Source organism: Salvelinus fontinalis, chromosome 33, assembly GCF_029448725.1.
Source record: "Salvelinus fontinalis isolate EN_2023a chromosome 33, ASM2944872v1, whole genome shotgun sequence".
Taxonomy (NCBI): domain Eukaryota; kingdom Metazoa; phylum Chordata; class Actinopteri; order Salmoniformes; family Salmonidae; genus Salvelinus; species Salvelinus fontinalis.
In genome coordinates, this window is record NC_074697.1 from 45,370,473 (window position 1) to 45,393,209 (window position 22,737).

Here is a 22,737-nt window from a genome sequence, read left to right on the forward strand (position 1 = left end):
GTTATCTCTCCCTCGTTCTCTCTTTCATCCCCCCATCCCAGGTGACTACTGTAACCTTCCCCTCTACATGAAGACAGACCCATTCTTCCGGAAGCAGTCGGAGCTGCGTGACCCCTGCCCGGTGGTTCCGCCCCGCGAGGCCTCCATCCGCAGCCTGGCCCAGCGGGCGTACCACTCCCAGGGCCGCCACATGACTCTGGACTCCTCCAAGCAGCAGCAGGCTCTGACTGTGGGCCACGCTGGCCTGGCCGGCCTCAGCGCCTCAGGAGGAGCATCAGGGGGTGGAAGCGGTGGTGCTGTAGGAGGGGCAACTGGAGGGCCGTCTGGTGGTTCCAGCACCTCCTCCCTGCCCCAGAGGACTCTCACCATGCCCGGCTCCTCCTCTTCCTCTGCCCAGAGCGCTGCAGCCGCTACCGACGCAGCCAGCGGGGGAGCCACGGGGGGAGACTCCAGAGACTCTCTGCTGGAGAGCAGCTCGTCAGGCCTGGGCAGACTAGACAGACAGAAGCAGGCGGCTGGCGGGGCCTACTCCAAATCTTATACACTGGTGTAGCTGGAGCCACTGGCGTGGATGTTGGAGCCTTGGGAAGGGTTAGGGGCCACACAGACACACGTACACACACCTGACTCCTGCACTGTCAGGCCAGTGGGGCCGCTCGGCAGGGGCCAGATTGGGCTTTTATAGCACAGGAGTTTGTCTTCTTTCTGCCTTCTTTCTCTCTTCCTCTTCCTCTCTCTCTCTATTGTTTTGTTTTACCTTCCCTGGAAATAACTCGCTGAACTCAATATCATTTTTAGATTTGTTTTTGCAAACTTTTTTTCTCTCTCTCTCACTCTCCCACTATCCCTCTCTCTCTCTCTCTCTCTCTTTCTCTCTCTCCAGTTATCTGTTGAGAAACCTCAGAACTTATGCACAAAATGCTTTCCATGTGCACTTGGTTTTAAAAAAATTCAGAACGGTGAATGATAAATCAAGTACTAAGAGATGTAGTTTCACATAAACCTGTCTCGGTGTTTTAGGCCGTTTTTCGTGTTTCTTTTCACGTCTCTGAACAGAGAGTTCAGAGTTCGTACAGCAGCGCATTGCCACGGAAAGTGCTTATGCATAAAGCAACAACCTTGGTCTCTGGCCCTCCAAAGCCATCCTGGTACGGACTCACACAAACAGGTAACAGATTGTGGTTCCCACAATGATGTTGGTGGAGCCTTGGTGACTTTTTTTCATGCAATTCATGACACAGTATAGAGTGTCACTGACTATTTTATAGAACAACAGGAAACAGAGCGAGGGGGGGGGGGGGGGGTAAAACAGGAATCATCTTCACACGAAAGATGAATCTGAACCGTATTTTTTTGAATCTTTGCTTTTCTCTTTTGGAATATATAAACTGATGTGCATTAAAAGAGGGTGGAATGGATTCACAGAACCTTCACGAGCCTGCGTGTGTGCGTGTATATGTGTAAATATATATGTATACATGTGGCTGGCACACACCTGCAGTGGACCTTTCTAATCAATCTGTATGCTGACTCCTTGGCGGAGGCGTGCGTTAAAAAGACTCCTGTCCATTTGCTACTTGTGACAGTGGTTTGGGGACGATGATGTCACACTGTATGACGTCACATGTCGGTCTCTCCCTTCTGGACTTTGGTTGGCCCGGTGTGATTGACACTGGCAGCGTCGCCTTGGAGATGACGAGGAAGATGGACAGAGAGAGAGGGAGTTGATTTGCCGTTCATTAGAGGCGCAGGGGTGAAATGACCACCCCTCCTCTTGGCCCCTCTCTGTCATTCTCTCCAATCCCCTGAAGCAGGAAGGAAACCCTTTGCTCTGTCGTTCATTTGCGCTTGGTGCCACACACCCCCATTCCTCCATACCCCACCCCTCTTGTCTACCCATACACTTCCAACCCACCACACCACACCCCCATCCTCCATACCCCACCCCATCCACATAGTCTCACTGTGACCTTCTAGCACACTCTGCTAGGCAGGCAGACATTTAATGACAATACTTGGGACTGACTGACAAATGGACTGTAGGCCAACAGACGGACAGACAGACTGACAAAAGATGAACTCGACAGAAAGATGTATGGATGAACAGATTTCAGATTGAAACAGAGGAGAATGTACGTGAAAATGCAGCGAGGACCGTTGGTTTGCAGGGAGAGATGGATAGATAAGACATAACAGCAGTGTAAGTGTTTAGGGAAGGATGAAAGAGATGGCAGGTGGACATGAGTTAGTCTTTTGAAATGAGGTGGTCTCAAGAAGAAATCGGTTATCTAAGGCCCCCCATCCCACGAAAATCTATTGAAGCTGATTGTCGGTTTCTGTTGGCGTTCCTTTCTTTCTTTCTTTTCTTTATTCTAAACCCAAAGCTTAGCCCCATGACAAAGAAATGCCCCCCCCCCCCCCCTGGAAAAATGGAACATTTCACATCAGGGCTCTCGCAATATAAAAAAAAAATATATATCATATTTGTTGTAAAAAATATGTACATATATATTTATATCGAAATATATCGAAAATATATAACTATTAAATAAAGCAGAGTGATATAAAGTCATCGTAATTGACAATAGATAAAAATATAACTCATGAGACAATCGCACAGTGGAAGCCGCCGCGGGTTAAGAGGAAGAGTGGAGGAAGAGGAGAACGGGAAACGGCTAGCACAACCAAGAAAGATATAGATAGATGAAATTGAGCGTTAGCGACGGTATCAGAGGCCGAGTTTGGGAATGTAAACATTGATGCCATGGCCTCATGGTCGTTTCCCCCTCTGCCAGGTACATAGGTAGCTACAGTGCACGAACAGAAGTACATCAAACATGCCAGTCAGGATGTAAACCTAAGTATATTCTGTAAGTAGTTAAGGCGCAGTGATGGGTAGTACCTGAGCCAGTGAGCCTGGTTGCAATCTAATGCAGTCTAGTTGCATTTTGTAATGGCTTGTGTCAGAATGGCTCGTGTGTCAGTGAACCCCATGGCAGCCAGTGTGGTTACTGTGTTTAATAACATCAGACCTGTCGTTGATTTGGTTTGGAGTTGCCTCTGTGGTGGAGAGTAGACGACAAAGCGGTTGTTTTGGGGTCATAGTGGCTTTTGTGGTCAGTGAGGTAACGTGCATTCATTGTGGTCAGCAAGACCCTCTTTTAAGTGCACCTGTAGAAAGGGTGAGGGACATCACTCACAGATAAAAGAACGATTTCAGGGAACCTTTAACCGTTTATAAGCACTAGTTAGTGAGCGGTACAGTAGCTTCAGCACTGAGTCACAAAGCTTAGGCAACATCCCGTGTTGTTTTCAGTTTAGATTCTAACCCTGGCACAACTAACCCTGGCACATGAGGATTCAGGTAACAGTAGTGGGCCATGCCACAGTGCCAACCCACATTCTTATTGTGTACGTCCCCAAATCTAAGGCCAACTTAGACGTATGACCCTACTTCAGGTGTTAAGAGAATACAACTGGTAGAAACAAATGGAACCTGTTGTATTGTACCTTCCGAAGGTGTGTTCTGTTGACAACCTCCATGACGTCTCATGACTGAACTTAGTGAAGACAGCACATAGTGACCTCTGTGTCTTACCGTTGTCATTATGTCCGTGCACAGCACTCCTATTCCGGACATACATATAACTGTTATAACTGCTCATAACTGACAACACTCACGCTCCTCCCTGCCTGTTGCAGACAGTGAACAGGACAGGGAGAGTCTGCAGAGAGAAGAACTTTTCCTTTCCGTTGATATTTTTATGGTACTGTTTATTTTGTTTTTGGCTTCCTTGGTTATGCAATTCTTTTGAAACGTGTTGCTTTGAGACACACGGTGGTGTCACGGGAAGGGGCAGGCCTGTCTAGCCAATTGAAATCAGGGACTCCCTAGCTCCAACCAATCCCAGGAAAAGCTGTGTGCATGTTGGACGGGGTCAGGAATCAAACTCCCCACCCCACCTTTGCCCCAACCTATTTGACCAATCAGACCCTCAGTTACACCTGGTAATAACGTGTCCTGTGATCAGATTTGACCCCAAAATGTCTACTCCAGCCCAATTTGATTGTGTGTGACCGGATGTGACCACAGATCCATTGCCAGGACACATGTTAATATCAGGTCTCAAGGGGGTCTCAGATTCCCCCCTACCTGCACCTCCTGCCCCAACAGCATTGCTACCCCACTATTAAAGACTCTTGTACATAGCAAAGTGTTTTGTATAAATAAGTACTATTTTCAACATCTCCCAATGAAACCAGGGCACAATGTAAACTTTGATTAAAGTTATAACTTTAAACAGGAGAGGGTTAAAGAAAACTATAGTATTATAGTAACACTACTTAGAATTAGATTTTTGAATGGGGCAACAAAAAAATCCAGAATTGCTTTCACAATTGGTTCCTCTTTTTCAAGAATTTTTGTTGAGTTTAAAATATTGATTTTCTTTCTTGTTCACTTTAATTTAATTTTTTTTTCTGTTGAGGATAAACGGCATTGCATGCTCTGAATTATTTGTTGGGTATGAAAATAAAAATGGAGAAACAAATTTACAAAAAAGGGGTTAGGGAAAAAGTGTTTTAAAAAATACAGAGAGAGTTCTTAAACTTTTATGGAAAATTTGCTTCAATTTGCAATTGCTTGTTTAACTCTACCGTTTTTTTTTTCTATGAAAACAAACAAAACCAGAAAAAGAGTACTCCAACACCTTGTGCAATAAAGCTATCTTTCTATGAATCATATCTTCCTTTTTCCATTCTTTCCTTCACTCTGGATCAATGGGTGTATTTATTAGTACATAATGTGGCAAAACGTTTTCCCATGGGAAACTTTTTGAACCAAAACGAGCAAAATCTCACAAGAATGATTGATTACACGGTAGGAATAACCCAACATGTGAAATTAAAGCAATTCACTACTTCAACACCAGAGGGCAGTGCAACAACATAGAACACCAACCCAGGAGTTTAATGGAGTGTGTTCAGTGTATGTTTTTTGCATTAGCAATCCATCTATTCATCTTTGAAATAGGAGTCATACTGCAATACATACAGCAATATGTGCACGCTCTCACACAGACGCAAAAATACTCTCGCACATAAGTATCTTCACAAATACACATATTTACATTTAGCATATCAAGGACATAGTATTCATACGTACGTCTATATATTCAGTTACATAGTATAAGACGGGATGTGTGTAATATTTTGTCCGTTCATTTTGTGGTTGAATGTATGTGTGTGTGTGTATAATGTCCGACATATGTCAAGTCAGTCTGTACTATTTACTTTGCTTTACTTAACACGCTACGCAACACAGGTAACACAATTAGAGGAAATGTTTGGTCCTCTTGCTCTTTACATTTTGGAGAGGTCTCGGTCTGTCTGCCAGTGTGTTTGTGTCCGTCTGTCTGTCTTGCAGAGCTCGGGTGGTGCGGCTCTTCTTCTACTTGCTCTTCTTCTGCTGCTGGTACTTCCTGAACTGGTTCTGGATGGTGACGGCAGCTTTCTCCACGGGCAGGGTGGGGCTGAGGGGCGCCGCTGCACACCCGTTGCTGCACGCGGAGTCTTTCCGATTGCACGTCAGGAGACAGGGCACAGCCAAAGTGGCAACGGCAACAGCCAACGTTGTATTGGGGAAGAGGTCCGAATTTACTGTGTGTAGCAACGTAGCAAGTACATAAGTAGTAAGGCACAAGTGGTTTGTAACGTTAGGGGTTATGAAGTAAATATAGCCTTTCAGCAAGCCTCTATGTGGGTAGGCGATTCTACTTCGTTGTTATAGATGTATTGCCACGGAATGTTCGGGGTTATAGATAAGAAAAATATAAATGCACACTCTCGTATACTGCTCCCGAAGTGTTTTAAGGAGAAAATGATGTTTCGACCAGTAACTGGGTTGTAATGTAGAAGACCCAGTCAGACCATTAAAACACTGTGTGAGCAGCATACCAGTGTACCAATTACAAAATATACATGAATGTTTTCCTCTCGGATCCATTACATGGGAAATGTTTTCTAGATGTGTGCATTTCACTCTTTTAAACCTCGTTTGATCTCATACTCACTCTTTCTGAACACTCCTAGGCTGTTCCTCCTCGGGCCATCGTACTGTAAACAAGAATACAGTGTGAACTGCCAAAGAAGCTACAATAAAAAAAACATTACAGAAACGAAAGTGGTTAAAGGGGCAATCTGCAGTTGAAACAATAACTATTTGGGTGAAAAGCTGAGGGGATTAGTGCTGGAGAAAAGTAACCACTCAAATTCATAGACAGAGCTATGCATGCAAGGATTGATCATCCGTTATGTAAAAAGTGTAGTTTTAACCATGTTTGGAGGCTATACTGTGTCCGTTTACATTTGTTTCGTTTACAAACATTGGAGTAAAACGAGCTTATAGTCCAGGTACTGATGGGGTACAGGCAGTTGAACTAAGCTCATGAGGCATTTCTAAGTTATTTTCCTCCAGAATTGATGGTTGCGTATAATTTCTAAGTACAAAAAAGGATGTAGCACCAGCAACTATAGGTTACATCCCTCTCACTTACACACACGCTCACAAACACAAACAGGAAATGCTCGGCTACTGCAGGAACGCCTGACTGTCCACCTCGTTTGCTCAGTGCAAACGTCAGAGCTGGGATGTTTGGAACGTGATCGTGTCCTTCTTCACAAGCCATTCCGAGGCATCCCGACTTGCAGACAGGCAGCTATGTGTCCCCATAGCTAAGGTCATGTAGCGAATGTCATTCTGTAGAGGTGTTTCAGTAGCCAATTCGGTAAATGTTGGTAATTGACGCTTGTGTGATTCAGCACTACAATAGTGGGTGGCCCGGAGGCATTGACAAATGCTGTGCGTTGATGGCTCCAAATGTGTTGTTAACTAGCTGTTCGTGGTGCAATTCTGTCATCTCAATGACATTGAAAAGGCTAAGTTATGCAGTACAGTATGCTCTGGTCTCTCTGTGTCAAAATGACTTTGGCGCCCCCTCTCGCATCTGATGAGTATGACAGACTAACAAAAACTAGGCACCTCAAACTAGGCACCTCAAACGTTATTAGTAATACATGTCTTGGGAAATTATACTTAGCACTGTCAGATACCTCTAGACCGTTATATACCTCCATTCCCCTGTACATTTGTTGAATTCATTATATCGGCAGATTGCGATCCCTTCCAGCAGAGATCACACAGCTATAGCTGCACATGTTCTTGACACAACTACGGGCCTTGACCATTAGCAGAACCACACACACTACTTCTCCAATCTCCAGTCTGGGTAACGTCCGCAGACACAAATCCCCTTAATAGGGATTACAGGTACCGCCTGCTGGATAAGGTGACGCCTGGGATTGGCCTGTCTGTCTGTCTGTCTGTCTACTCTACCTTTTGGCCTGTACCTATTGAGCTGAGGCCTACATCATGTCGGACAGCAACCATTCTTAAGTCATTTGAGATCAGGCTTTCCAAAAGCGACAGGCTGCTTCTGTCTTGTTATTGTAATACCACTTTCCATTGTTTCTCATGAAACAGTTCTCAGATAGCCTGTAGAGAGAGGGCCATGCTTTCTTGTACACGGCTACCATCCCCCACACCCTACTCTTAATCCCAGTCCCAGCCTGAGCCGTCCCTGCTGCTGTAATAGCTGGCTACCTGCTGGTTGGATGTTGAGCCGAGGTCCTCAGTCACAATGTTAGCTAATTCAAGAGCATGCAGTGGGCGAGGAAATGACTCCTCCTCCACAGCAGTCACCTCAGCACAGCACGTCGTGTGCAACATTAACGGATCAAAAACACTCAACGTGAGGTATCTGAAATGGCTTGAAATCTAAGTGGTTGTGAGGTCACGACACATTGGAGGCATGTTTTCGGGAGGGTGAGGTGGTGTTAGGGGTGTGGTGCTGGCGGTGGCAGATGGTGGATGGGAATGTTTGAGGCACTGACCTCAGCTGTTGCGCTGCTCCTCCTTTTTTGGGACACGTGGTGCACCTGCCAGGGCAGAGCCTGGGGCACCATGAAAGGCAACGGAGGATCACTGCGCGCAAACCGCACTCCTATCTGGGATAGACATGGAAAGGATTACATTTGCGTGTGTGTGTGTGTGTGTGTTTGTGTGTGTGTGTGTTTGTGTGTGTGTGTGTGTGTGTGTGTGTGTGTGTGTGTTCCTGAACTTCTTGTTTACCTTTAATATCAGTGGAACACTCTTGTCGTGTGTGTGTGTAGTGTGAGAGAGAGGGGGGGGGCATTAAACCATGACTATTTGTGTGTGAGATAATTAAAGCCTTTTCAATCTGTGTGTGTGTGTGTGTGTGTGTGTGTGTGTGTGTGTGTTTTCATCCAATTACATCAAATCCCAAAGTGAAACGATGAGATCAAGTCGAGTATTGACCGTCAGTTCACTCTCCATTTCACGCGTACAGAACATTAATCAGGACAACTTCCTCAATATTTTTTAATTAAAAGCCCTCACTGTGGAGAAAGCTATCTAAGATATTCACGCTCATGTGAAGAAGAAAAAACTTATCAGACAGCATTGACATAGCAATGGCTGATGGGAATCCTGATAAAGTAAACGGAGCATCGTAGCACCATAGATATTACAAACATGGACAACTATTTCGGGCACTCCATTAGGACATTTGATGACGTTACTTAGACAGTTAGCAGCTTGAAGCCTATCAAAGTCAATCAAATGTGCAATAAAGTGGTACAAAGTCAAATATACAGATTGAATGGTCTCCAGAATGCATATCGAGCTCCACGAGTTGGACCAGCTGTTAACAGCATGTAAAAGTTATCAATAGACATGGGCTTACCTTTTCAACTACTCTGACCACCATATACATAGCTGTTAGCATGGTAACTATCATCGTGACAACTATTCCTTGATGCCTGGGGATAGGCCTGCTGTGACACTGCTTCTTTCCCTTGTTTCCTCAGTCCAGCCGTGGAAGAGAGATCATGTACACGCTGATAGATCCAAACAGTCAGTGGAGTGTGCTTTGCAGGATGTGCGGGAGGTAGATGGAAAACACACACACACACAAAATCGCAAGCACACACACACACATTCTCTGCCACGGCAGGCTAAGACCAATAAAGAGCTTTGCGGTACAGAAATAGAGAGGCGGTAATCATCTCCTCTATGCACAACGTTCATCCCTCAGGTGTGCCCTCACCTCTTTGAGAGTCAGGGAAGGTCTATATTCTCTAAAACATCATCTATCATAGGGATGAAAGTCAATAGGTTAAGTCAAACAGGCCAATTGACATTCAGAGTAGGGTTGTTGGATGGACATCTTTGCTTGGGCCTCCTGGGCTAGCAGATGCCAGGCTGCCTGGGGTCAGATGTTATGCAACAGGTGAGGAGCAGCTAGACTTGTGAACAGATTGAGCTCGAACATAGCAACGCTGAGAACACAACTTCGTTTCAACGTGGATAATTGGGTAGTATTTGGTTGAGACGTTGATCAATGAGATTACAACGTATGTTCACCCACTCAAAAAAGACATCAAAAAGTTTGTTGCGTTTTTCCAATGTGTTATCACTAATGCTTTCAACCAACTGAAAGCACACCCAAATTCCGATGGAATTTTTTTTTGGTTTAGTTGTCATCAAAATGTCTATCGCTACGCTTTCAACCATTTAAAAGCACAAGAACGTTCAAATGGGAATACAATGTCAGATATGTTCTTTATTTATACAACAGATGAATGTGTTATCACTGTGCTTCATCTAATAGCACAAAAAATGACCTGGATTGCAGTAAAAATATTACATTAAAACTAGATGGTGCTTGTGATCAATGCCTTTCGAGATTCTGTGCAGATTATTAAAGCAATTCTGAAGATCTCCACATACCTGCAATCACCTCTGCATGCTTTATATAGGTAACCTAGCGGGTAGCCTGGTGATTAGAGCGTTGGACTAGTAACTGAAAGGTTGCCAGATCGAATCCCCGAGCTGACAAGGTAAAAATCTGTTGTTCTGCCCCTGAACAAGGCAGTTAACCCGCTGTTCCTAGACTGTCATTGAAAATAGGAATTTGTTCTTAACTGACTTGCCTAGTTAAATTTAAAAAAAGATTTTATAAGAAGAAATGCATAGTTACAGCAACCTCAAAATGTGGCCATGGATGTGTTACTCATGTTAAGGTTGAATGTTACATTTGTTTGGAAGATAGTCATAACTTTAGGCTATTTTACTGTATTACAAAGGTAATATTGAGTTGTGTTTGGTTGAGAATGCATCTAAATATCAACATTTAAATGAGATGCATCTACTACTGCTTGTATAGTTCCATCTGAGCCACTGGCTTAATCCCAATCCCCTATCTTTTTTTGTTTGGTTGAGTTGGAGACGTGAATCCATCATGCAATTTGTTAACTTGTCTAAGTTAATTGGCAATTTATTGTATTTCAAAACGTGATATTTGATTGTGTTTGGTTGACAACACTGGGCACAGCACTTAATTTCAACGTGGATAATTGGGTAATATTTGATTGAGACGTTGATCAATGAGATTATAACCTATGTTCACCCACTCAAAAAGACATCCCAACCAAATATCAACATTTGAAGGAGATTTATCTTCTACTTGGATAGCTCCGTCTGCCCCACTGACTTAGTCTGGCTTTAATTCCAGTTTGTCTACAAATTAATAATTGATGTGAAGGATTCACATCTCCATCTCAACCAAAAATCTAAGGTAGCCCTTTCCTGCAGTCAATGACCAAAAGCGCCCATTTTGGCCTCACTTCAAATGTTATCAGTATTTCTCATAATGTCATCATTCATTTAAAAAAAACATTTAAACAACGAAAATCCGGTGTTTCTATGTCAAACCGTTTTGTTATATTTCAGTCTTCTGTGATGTATATAAAGTGTAATATTGGGACGTAAACTCAAAATTGAATACATGTAACTCTATAAATGACATGGAACAGGTGTCTTCTTTTTTATAAGCCCATAACCATGTGTGTGCGGTGTATACTTTTGATTCAAAGTAGATTTGTATAAGACTATCAAGAATCACTCTGTGTGACCCTGATTTAGCCCACTACAGTAAAAGGTTAAATCCAGCTAATTTCAGGGCAGCAAGTGTTTTTGATAGCTGAATCAACACTTTTCCTGTTGTCCAAAGCAATAAGCTATATCTTTTCAAAAATCTGCAGTAGCAAAGATGATCTATACTCTATACTGACCAGGGAAGCCCCCATTCTGTTATAGACAGAATCCTGTGACGTGACAGACCAATCAGGACTCATCTTTCGGCATGGCCAACCACCCCATTATCTCAGCCAATAATGACTAGCTAGGAGAGACATTTCATTCTCCCGGTAAAGCTAAGTGCTTTCTCCTTTGCTAAACTAGGCTCATAATTTAACATTTGAATTCATATTTACGGATCACATACAAGTTTGTAATTATGACACATGAAAGTTCACATGTTCAAGAATGCATTTCTAAAATATATATATATTTGAAAATGTCCTTGTTTTCTATGAAAACATATATGAAATGAGTTGCAAAATGAATAGGAAATATAGTCAAGATGTTGACAAGATTATAAATAATGATTTTTAATTGAAATAATAATTTTGTCCTTGTCACGTTCCTGACCTATTTCTGTTAGTTTGTTATATGTGTTAGTTGGTCAGGACGTGAGTTTGGGTGGGCATTCTATGTTTTCTGTTTCTATGTTGGTTTTTGGGTTGCCTGGTATGGCTCTTAATTAGAGGCAGGTGTTTGGCGTTCCTCTAATTAAGAGTCATATTTAGGTAGGCGTTGTCACAGTGTTCGTGGTGGGTGATTGTCTTCCGTGTCTGTGTCTGTACACCATGCGGGACTGTTTACGGTTTGTTCGGTTTGTGTAGCCTATGTTTCCTATTCGTGCGTTCTTCTTGTTTTATGTAAGTTCGTCGTCTAGGTCTGTCTACACCGTTGGTTGTTTTTGTTAGTTTAGTCAAGTTCGTGTTTTCGTTAATAAAATTATGTCATTTCACTACGCTGCGCCTTGGTTCCCTCAATACTCCTCCTCTTCAGTTGAAGAGGAGGAGGACTGCCGATACAGAATCACCCACCTAGAATCCAGAACCAAGCAGCGTAATTTGGAGCAACGGGGAAGTATACAGGACTTGTGGAGTTGGGAGCAAATATTTAACGGAGAAGGACCATGGGCTAAAGTGAATCACCGTCCATGGGAACAGCTGGAGGCTGTTCATCCCCCTTGGCGTTTTTCCTATTTTGTTGCATTACAACCTGTAATTTAAATTGATTTTTATTTGGATTTCATGTAATGGACATACACAAAGTAGTCCAAATTGGTGAAGTGAAATGAAGAAAATTACTTGTTTCAAAAAATTCAATTTTTTTTTTACCGGCATATGTATTCACCCCCTTTGCTATGAAGCCCCTAAATAAGATCTGGTGCAACCAATAACCTTGAGAAGTCACATAATAAGTTAGATTGTACACAGGTGGACTTTATTTAAGTGTCACATGATCTGTCACATGATCTCAGTATATATACACATTTTCTGAAAGGCCCCAGAGTCTGCAACACGCTAAGCAAGCGGCACTATGAAGACCTAGGAGCTCTCCAAACAGGTCAGGGACAAAGTTGTGGATATGCACAGATCAGGGTTGGGTTATAAAAACAATATCCGAAACTTTGAACACCCCATGGAGCACCATTAATTCCATTATTCAAAAATGGAAGAACATGGCACCACAACAAATCTGCCAAGAGAGGACCTCCCACCAAAACTCACGGACCAGGCAAGGAGGGCATTAATCGGAGAGACAACAAAGAGATGAAAGACCTCAATCCCATAGAGAATTTGTGTGCAGAACTCAAAAAGCGTGTGCGGGCAAGGAGGCCTACAAATGTGACTCAGTTACAACAGCTCTGTCAGGAGGAATGGGACAAAATTCACCCAACTTATTGTGGAAAGCTTGTGGGAGGTTACCCGTTTCTGTTTCGCTTTCGTTTTTTATAGGTTTGTAGGCCTCCTTGCCCGCACACGCTTTTTGAGTTCTGCACACAAATTCTCTATGGGATTGAGGTCATTGCTTTCTGTCCCTGTGACCCAAGTTAAACAATTTAAAGGCAATGCTACCAAATACTAATTGAGTGTATGTCAACTTTTGACCCACTGGGAATGTGATGAAAGAAATAAAAGCTGAAATAAATTATTCTCTCTACTATTATTCTGACGTTTCACATTCTTAAAATAAAGTGGTGATCCTAACTGACCTAAGACAGTGAATTTTTACTAGTATTAAATGTCATGAATTGTGAAAAACTGAGTTTAAATGTATTTGGCTAAGGTGTATGTAAACTTCCGACTTCAACTGTAACACTAGAATATTTTTCTGAGTAACAGAGTGAGGGCTTTGCATAGACTCTTTGTTTAGTTTTTTGGGGGGTCTGGAAAAGAATGCCTGGAACGTTAAAAAAAGTATTATTTACCGGTTCCCATGCTTTTAAAATAAAGGTTATGTTCCGGAATAGTATGGATCACAGTTTGGATCACGTTCCTGGTTCCATTTCTGTTCCTTGAAAAATATTGTTATTTTCCTGTTTTTTATTCTGTTCCGTTTCCAACTCTTAATTTATATGAGTATAAGTCTGTCAATGTTTTAAAAAACATATTATTATTATTATTATTGATTGGCCACTTTAATAGCATATTGTCAAGCAGTAGAACTTCCTTCTGCATTGCTCTGTGTGGAATGCCTCTCTCAGGCTCTCTAGCGCCTCTTCCTCTGTAATCTTGAGCCATTCCCCAGGCAACAGGGCAGGGTCCCGCTGGTACTCCTGTGCAAACCTGGTATTAAACCTTACCAGCACATACCTCCAATAGGCACTGGGCATCTGGCTGTTGGGGTCCTCTGGGGGGATGCTCCAGTCAGGGTAGAGGTAGTGGTAGTCCATGTAAGGGCAGCACTTGCCGTTTGTGTCCCTGTTCTGAAACAGCCCGTCTCTGGCCATTTCAGAGGGGCCGGTATTGTGTGACAGAGAGGCAGAATCATCACATGTGAAGGAGAGCATGGAGAAGAGCTTTGTGAACTTCATGATCGCTTTCACCAGCCTCGCACAGGGCTCTGCAGAAAGGGCATTGCTTCTCACACCCTCGCACCCTGTCGAAGAGGCTGTTCTGGGGCTTGATGGGAAGGGTCTGGAGGATCTTGATGATGTTTGTGTTTTGAGAGAACTCCTGCGATAGTGCCAGACGCATCTCTGCCAAGGCTTCCAGCAGGTATGTTACAAAGCGGGACTGTTCAGTAGTGATATGGAAGAGCGGCCCTTCCATTGATCTCCAGTTGACTGACACATCTCTGTCCACCTCCAGGGTGAGTCACACCTTCTCCAGCAACAGCTTAGTATCACTCAGCACCCCTCTAACACCCTCTGATATCTGGCTGACAGCTGCCTCCATCTTGCCTACGATCTCTCCCAGGCGTTGCTGCCTCCACTCATCTATCATGGCTGTTCCTGTGAGATATCCCACCACTCTATCCTGGATCCTCTTGAGGCTGAAGTTCTCGTGGGACAGTAGGTACTCCAGGAAGCTCTCAAAGCAGTCCTCCTGCATCAACTCCTCCAGAAGGCTGCAGTTGAAGGCCTGAGGGGAGAAGTACTGCTGGGCATCATCACCACTCACCATCTCCTCCATAATCTGAATGCCCAGAGGGCTTTAGATGTAGTCCAGGGCTGCTGGTTTGAGAATCATGGTGGTGAATGCCTGGGCTACCCTGTAACCTTGGTCCCGCTTACAGAACTGGTCAATGAACAACCCCAGGAATTTGTTCTTCCTCCCATTTAAATACACAAGGAAATCTCTGACGCTGGCATAGTGGTCGCGCATTTCCTGGAAGTCGCGACAAGCATTACTACAGAGATCAACCTTTAGATTGACTTCAAACACAAATCTCCATGGACTTGCCTTTAACGCCTTGTCAATGATTTCCAGAACCTCAGTGATGTACATGTCAGAGAAGTCTGCTACCACCGCGGATTTCTCTCTCACAAAGTCGTTGTATTCTTCTGTCGCTAACCTATGTGCCTCTAATCTCTGCAAGCTGTTGTTCTCTTCAAGCATGTGCTTTAACCTGCTGAGGTAACCAACGTGCTCATCATAAACAATAAAGCTAGACGGGATCTTTCGTTGAGCTTCTTTTTTTATTTTTTTTATTTAATCTTTATTTAACCAGGAAAAGTACATTGAGACCCAGAGTCTGTTTTTCAAGGGAGACATGGCCAAGGCAACAGCAACAATCATTACATTACATAATTAAAATATACAACAATACAATACAACATGATCCAGCCTAAAAAAATATTTGCACTCCTCTGTAACAGAATCTCCCATCAATACTTACAATTTATTCAGTAGCACTAACATATCTAGATGAAACACGGATTGCAGATTATTCCATGTGTCTGGTGCACAAGAAGAGAAGGCAGACTTGCCTAATACTGTGAACGTCCTGGGGACCTAAGTAGCAACCACCTAGCAGACCGGTTATGGTAACTGCTGGTGGTGGAGACCAGACCACAGAGGTAAAGAGGAAGTTAACCCAAAAGGGCTTTGTAGATGAACACATACAAATGTATCTTTCTGTGCATATAAAGTGAGGTCCAACCTACCATTTGGTACAATGTGCAATGGTGGGTGAGTGACTTGGCATGTGTAATAAAGCGCAAGGATCCTGTCTCAAACTCCAGTATTTATGCTGGGTCAGTTTGTTATATATGGAGTACTTCTCCTGTCTTATCCGGTGTCCTGTGTGAATTTAAGTATGCTCTCTCTAATTCTCTCCTTCTATCATTCTTTCTCTCTCTCGGAGGACCTGAGCCCTGGGACCATGCGTCAGGACTACCGGGCATGATGACTCCTTGCTGTCTCCAGTCCACCTGGCCTTGCTGCTGTTCCAGTTTCAACTGTTCTGCCTGCGGCTATGGAACCCTGACCTGTCCACCAGACGTGCTACCTGTCCCAGACCTGCTGTTTTCAACTATCTAGAGACCGCAGGAGTGGTAGAGATACTCTTAATGATCGGCTATGAAAAGCCAACTGACATTTACTCCTGAGTTGCTGACTTGCTACACCCTCGATAACTTCTGTGATTATTATTATTTGACCATGCTGGTCATTTAATTTATTTGAACATCTTGGCCATGTTCTGTTATAATCTCCACCTGGCACAGCCAGAAGAGGACTGGCCACCCCTCATAGCCTGGTTCCTCTCTAGGTTTCTTCCTAGGTTTTGGCCTTTCTAGGGGTTTTCCCTAGCCACCGTGCTTCTACACCTGCATTGCTTGCTGTTTGGGTTTTTAGGCTGGGTTTCTGTACAGCACTTCGAGATATTAGCGGATGTAGGAAGGGCTATATAAATAAATTTGATTTGATTTAAACAGAGTCCAGTCTCTGTAAGACGGAGGAGTCACCATAATCAATTACAGAGAGAAAAGTGGCCTGAAAAGCTTATTTCTAGCCATAAGCGGGAAGCAAGCCTTATTATGAAAATAAAAACCCAATTTCAATTTAAACTTTGTCACAAGATTATCCACATGAACTTTAAAGGACAACTTGTCATCCAACCAAATACCTAGGTATTTGTAGGATGACACTTTTTCAATGGATAAGTCGTCAGATGTGACAATGCTAACGTTCTCTGGCAGAGTTCTAGCTCTGGTAAAGGCCATGAATTTCGTTTTTTGTACATTCAAGACCAGTTTGAGACCATAAAGGGAGGCCTGCAGTGACTGAAAAGCAGTCTGGAGCTCTTCAACAGCCTGAACCAGAGAAGGAGCACATGGACATATAACTGTATCATCTGCATATAGATGTAACTTTGCTGGTTGCATCCCATTTCCCAAATCATTAATAAAAATTGAGAACAACACAGGAGCTAAAATTTAACCCTGGGGCACACATCTATTAATCTCAAGAAAGCTAGACTTGTGATTGTCAATATATACACATTGTGTTCTGTCAGAAAGATAATTCCTAAACCAATGTACTGCCCCTTCACTGAGACCAATATTTCTGAGTCTGGCTAGCAACAATTTATGGTGACCTGAATCAAAGGCCTTAGATGAATCCACAAACAGAGCAGCACAATGTTGCTTTTTATCAAGTGCATTAACGATGTAATTTGCCACTGCCGTAGCTGCAGTTGTGGTGCTGTGCCCCGATCTAAAGCCAGACTGAACCCTGCTCAGTATGTTATTTTCAATTAAGACGTTTTTTAACTGTGAGTTCACTAGGGATTCATAGACTTTGGTCAGGATAGGGAGTTTAGAGATAGGACGATAGTTATTAGCATATGAGGGATCTCCACCCTTTAGCAGTGGGAGGACATAAGCTGATTTCCAAATGCTTGTTATGGAATTGGTCGAGATTCATGTTGAAAATGTGAGCCACAGGTTCAGTAATAATACCAGCTGCTATCTTTAAGAGGTAGGGGGTCCAGGTTGTCTGGACCTGAAGACTTTTTAGTGTCTATTGCCTTTAGTGCTTTATGGACCTCAGTATAAGAAACAGGCTCAAAGTTAAAATGGTTGACATGAGGGCCTATATCATAGTTGACTGTACCAGAGCTGACATTAGAGGCCTGGGCCCCACCATTAATGTTCAGGGAGGCCAGAGGATACATTAGAACTGACACTGATTTGATTAGCTTCCAGAACTTGGTAGGGTTGTTTAGGTTCTCTGTGACTGCATTTAAATAGTAATCTGATTTGGACTTCCTGATCAATCCTGTGCATTTGTTTCTTAGCGCTCTGAGTCTAAGAGATATTTCTCTTTCTAATTAATTCTGGCAAGTTATCTGAAAACCAGGGATTGAAATTTCTTCACGGGTGCATGCTTATCGCAAATCAACACACATTTCATATAAAAATAGCCCCAGGCAGTGTCAACATTGGGAATCAGAGTTACTCAGTCAATATTATGGTACAGCTCATGTAAGAACGCTTGCTCATCAAACTGTCTAAAATGTCTTTTAAAAATATAACGGTGTTTGGCTTTGGTCATTTTTGTGTTTCTAACACAAGCTATTGCACAGGGATCACTGACATCATTACAGAATATCCCAGTCGATGGGTATTCGTTAGAATAATGTCCAATAGCGTTGATTTGTTAGGTGCTCTGGGATTCGGTCTTGTAGGAGCATGAATTAATTGAGCGAGATTCAGATAGTCACACAGTTCTTTAAAAAAGTCCCATACAGATGTAAGAATGTCCCAGTTCAAATCTCCTAAAATACTGAATTCAGAGTCATTTAGCTTGTGCAGGACATCCTAAAGAGAGTTAAGCGCGTCTCCCGAAGCCGAGGGTGGTTTGTAGCAGCCGACTACAGTGATGTGGGAGTCCTTATATACGTTCACTTTAACCGCAAGCAATTCAAAATGTTTGACTTTGGTAATCGAGAGAATTTCAGAGGTGTTAACCTCGGATTTCACATAGATTGCAACCCCTCCTCCTTTACTCATCTGATCCGTTCTAAAAAACCATGTACCCATCAATAGAACTTTAGCCAAGTTTCTGATAAAACCATTACTTCTGCATTTGTCATTTTGGCCCATATTCGAATCATGTCTATTTTTGGAAATAGACTTCTGACATTAACATGCAAGAGGCCAAAACCTGCTCAGTTTTTTAAAGCATAGGGATTCGGTAGAGATTGCATGGTATCTACCGGCCCAGGGTTTGGTCGCACATTACCAGAGATCAACAATAAAAGCATAACAATATATCTCGGTTGCCCAATGCGTGAGGACTTGGTGGAGCCAGCACCATTGTCAATAAAATGAACTGAGTCTTTCGACACAGAAAAAAAGTCATTCAATAGTTTGAGATTTTGGAAGTATGCCATCAAGTGTAGGTCCAGTTGTGTTTGAGTGCGGTACAAATGTAATTGCAGAGAGAGACCAAGTTCCTGGTGGTATTGACATGATGGTCTCGTCGGAGTGTTTGCAAAATTGTAGGCCATAAGGTGAAGATAATTCAATAAAGACCTTCTCTATCCGAAATCTTTGTACAAGTCAATTTCATAAAATAGAGACGGAGATCTAAAAAATAATAGTTGTTATATACAGCATCCACCTTCATCATACAAAGTATTTTCTTCTGTAAACAGGATCAGGGTCATTAAAACAAAAAAACTCTCAAAACTCTGATCTCAAGGATCACACATACAAATGGATAGACTGATTGGCTACCATCTTGGATTTGACTGCATGTGCAGTTTACGGCTGGTGAGGTTCTCTTTCAGCTTTTTGATCACCCTAGCAGGAATGTCCTCTTTCAAAGTTAGAGAGCGACTCAGACCACAAACCTTCAAACTCCTCTTCCAGGTGCTTGTCCTCTAGAGGAGAGTTGTTGAGCTTGCTGCTCTCCATCAGTTACATGCAACTTCACCTCCTCCTTAGCATCCAATACTGTCTGAAAGCTCATCAGTATTGATTGGACAGTATTGATCTTCTATAGCACTCTGTAGCTTCTTCATCATCTCACTCGTTGCCCGTTCCTGGAGCGCATTCAAACTCTTTTAAAAGTGGAGCTTGTTCCTCTCAATATACACTCTGTGGAGGTTGTTCCTCTCAATATACACTCTGTGGAGCTTGTTCCTCTCAATATACACTCTGTGGAGCTTGTTCCTCTCAATATACACAGAGGTCATCCTTCTTCAAGTTATCCTCCAGTGTTGACCGGATTTTGTCTACCTCTACCTTGACTTCGGTCATGGCTTCCTCCTTCGGCACACCAAGAGGGTCACCTCCTTTCTCCAAAGTTGTTGCCTTGCTGGTGATGATCTGATCCAGAGCCCCTATGAACTAGACCTCCATGTGTTCCAGAAAGTTCCTCTCCCATTGGGAGAGCTCTGTGCACAGTATGCAGAAGGCCTCAGCCACCTCCATGTTCACAAACCCATTGTGAAATGTCTCCCCTCACACTAAACAGACTAAACTCAGGCAGAGGCATTGCCTTGGTCTTTGCTGCACTCTTCTTCAAAGCCTTAAACAAGTTCAGCTTCAGCTGCAAAACACTTTTGCTGTATTCTTTGTCAACAGGAACAGAGAGAGAGGCATTCTGCCAAGGCCCGATCAGGCAGGGCATAGAACAGGGAACACTCTCTATAGTGTTGTCAGGCTCAGGATCAACTGTTGCCTCTTTAGCCTCTGCCTCAAGGATCTGAGTCACATGCTTTAGTTGTAAGGACAGCAGCTTGGAGTCCAGTCCAACACCCTGGGTCATGAGCTGGCCGATGGGCATTCTACAAGAGCCCCTGGTATGGAGGAGTGCATTCACAGTGGCTGGCAGTGTGCTCTGCATCTCATTATCCACATCTGGAGGCATGTTCTGCAGAATGACGTCAGTCAGCCCCACAACCAGGCTGGCCATCTTGTTGTCGTGCTCCAAGGTGTCCTCCTGCTTGTGCAGTCCTGGAGAACAGAGTCCCTCTACATCAATCATCAGCAGGAAGTCACACTCTATGTCCTTCTTCAGATTGTCTGGTAGGCTCAGTGCTAGCCCCCCTGGTGCAACATCTCTCTCCCCTCTGGAAGTGCCCCGCAAACAGAGCAGAGAATACCTCTGAGTTCCTGGCACTGTGGACCCCCAATGATGTCTTAACGTGGACCTTGACGCCTTTCGTTGGCAGACATGGTTGAACACGGCCAGGACGCATCCCACCCAGCTACGGGGCAAAGTGGATGCATCCCCATCCAGGAGCTCAAGGGGGGCCCCATACAGGAGCAGGTACCGTAACACTGGGGAGGCGCAGAATGTTGTGGGTCCCATCCGACAGGGCTATTGTGGGTCAGCTCAAAGACCGGACCCATCTCACGAAGAAAGTGCTCAAGACCCAGAACAGAGGGGTCGAGGCCCTGTTCCTGTTCTTCTCCAGGATCCTCACTGGTTCCAATCATTTCTTCAGGCTTATCATTGGTTTCGTTCACTACTTCATATCCATGCTCCTTAATGGTTTCATCAATTGCTCCTTCTTCATGTTCCTCGCAGATTCCATCCATTGCTTCGCCACACTTGTCTTGACTAATCTGTTGGATAGAAGAATGCTGTTGGATGGGTGAATGCTGTTGGATGGGTGAATGCTGTTGGATGGGTGAATGCTGTTGGATGGGTGAATGCTGTTGGATGGGTGAATGCTGTTGGATGGGTGAATGCTGTTGGATGGGTGAATGCTGTTGGATGGGTGAATGCTGTTGGATGGGTGAATGCTGTTGGATGGGTGAATGTTGATGGATGGGTGAATGTTGTTGGATGGGTGAATGTTGTTGGATGGGTGAATGCTGATGGATGGGTGAATGTTGTTGGATGGGTGAATGTTGTTGGATGGGTGAATGCTGATGGATGGCCGTCACTTCCTGTTGAATCTGCAGACGTGTTGCTGTGCGTTTTGTTGCTGTGCGTTTTGCTGCCAACTTTACTTTACTTTGCTAGCTGACAACTTTACGTTTTTTGTTTTGTTTCTGTTTTTAATTACCGTTTATATTTTTAGTTTTTCCATCGCAACTTTTTCCCTCATTCAACTTTTTCACTCCGGACGCTTTATCTGGACATGGTTCGTCAACACCTTCAACAGCGGAAGCTAAGTAGTAACATTAACATGATGTCTTCTAATTGCAGTCGCTGTACTCATAATATACAGGAGAACGATCGCCTTACGGCGAAAATAGCTGTGCTGCAAGCCCAGCTTCAGACGCAATCGTTAGGCAAGGGTAATTTCAGTGTAGGAAAGGAAGAAACAGCGTCTGTGCCACCAGTAAGTACAGATAGTAACGTTAGTATAAATCCCCCCGCACAGTCCCCGCAGCCGGACAACTTTCTCATGGCTTCTGGAGGGAAATGCTGTTGGAATGCTCAACCGGTGTCGCTCATTCAGCCGACAGAAACTTTCAACCGGTTTTCCCCATTATGTAGCGAGTCGGAGTCTGAGTCTTCTCTTGTCTCTACTCCTACCGTTACGGGGTCTGAGACGCCGAAGGCTTCCACCGTTAGCTCTGACAAATTGAAAACCCTAGTCATTGGCGACTCCATTACCCGCAGTATTAGACTTAAAACGAATCACCCAGCGATCATACACTGTTTACCAGGGGGCAGGGCTACCGACGTTAAGGCTAATCTTAAGATGGTGCTGGCTAAAGCTAAATCTGGCGAGTGTAGAGAGTATAGAGATATTGTTATCCACGTCGGCACCAACGATGTTAGGATGAAACAGTCAGAGGTCACCAAGTGCAACATAGCTTCAGCGTGTAAATCAGCTAGAAAGATGTGTCGGCATCGAGTAATTGTCTCTGGCCCCCTCCCAGTTAGGGGGAGTGACGAGCTCTACAGCAGAGTCTCAGCACTCAATCGCTGGTTGAAAACTGTTTTCTGCCCCTCCCAAAAGATAGAATTTGTAGATAATTGGCCCTCTTTCTGGGACTCACCCACAAACAGGACCAAGCCTGACCTGCTAAGGAGTGACGGACTCCATCCTACCTGAAGGGGTGCTCTCATCTTATCTACCAACATAGATAGGGCTCTAACTCCTTTAGCCCCACAATGAAATAGGGTGCAGCCCAGGCAGCAGGCTGTTAGCCAACCTGCCAGCTTAGTGGAGTCTGCCAATAGCACAGTCAGTGTAGTCAGCTCAGCCATACCCATTGAGACTGTGTCTGTGCCTCGACCTAGGTTGGGCAAAACTAAACATGG

General features: G+C 43.8%; 1 protein-coding gene and 1 pseudogene across 1 annotated transcript in view; one reads left to right on the forward strand and one right to left on the reverse strand.

The window, feature by feature from the left end:
• The window catches only part of LOC129831616 (cell adhesion molecule DSCAML1-like), a gene marked incomplete at its 5' end in the record, with an annotated part of 114,128 nt that extends 109,390 nt beyond the window's left edge, over positions 1 to 4,738 (forward strand). The window contains one exon of the mRNA XM_055894958.1: positions 42 to 4,738. Coding sequence (XP_055750933.1) covers positions 42 to 553 — 512 coding nt within the window. The remainder of the gene's footprint in view (positions 1 to 41) is intronic.
• A 711-nt stretch (positions 4,739 to 5,449) lies between these two features.
• LOC129831617 (interferon-induced very large GTPase 1-like) lies at positions 5,450 to 22,009 on the reverse strand (annotated as a pseudogene).
• Positions 22,010 to 22,737: the final 728 nt, after the last annotated feature.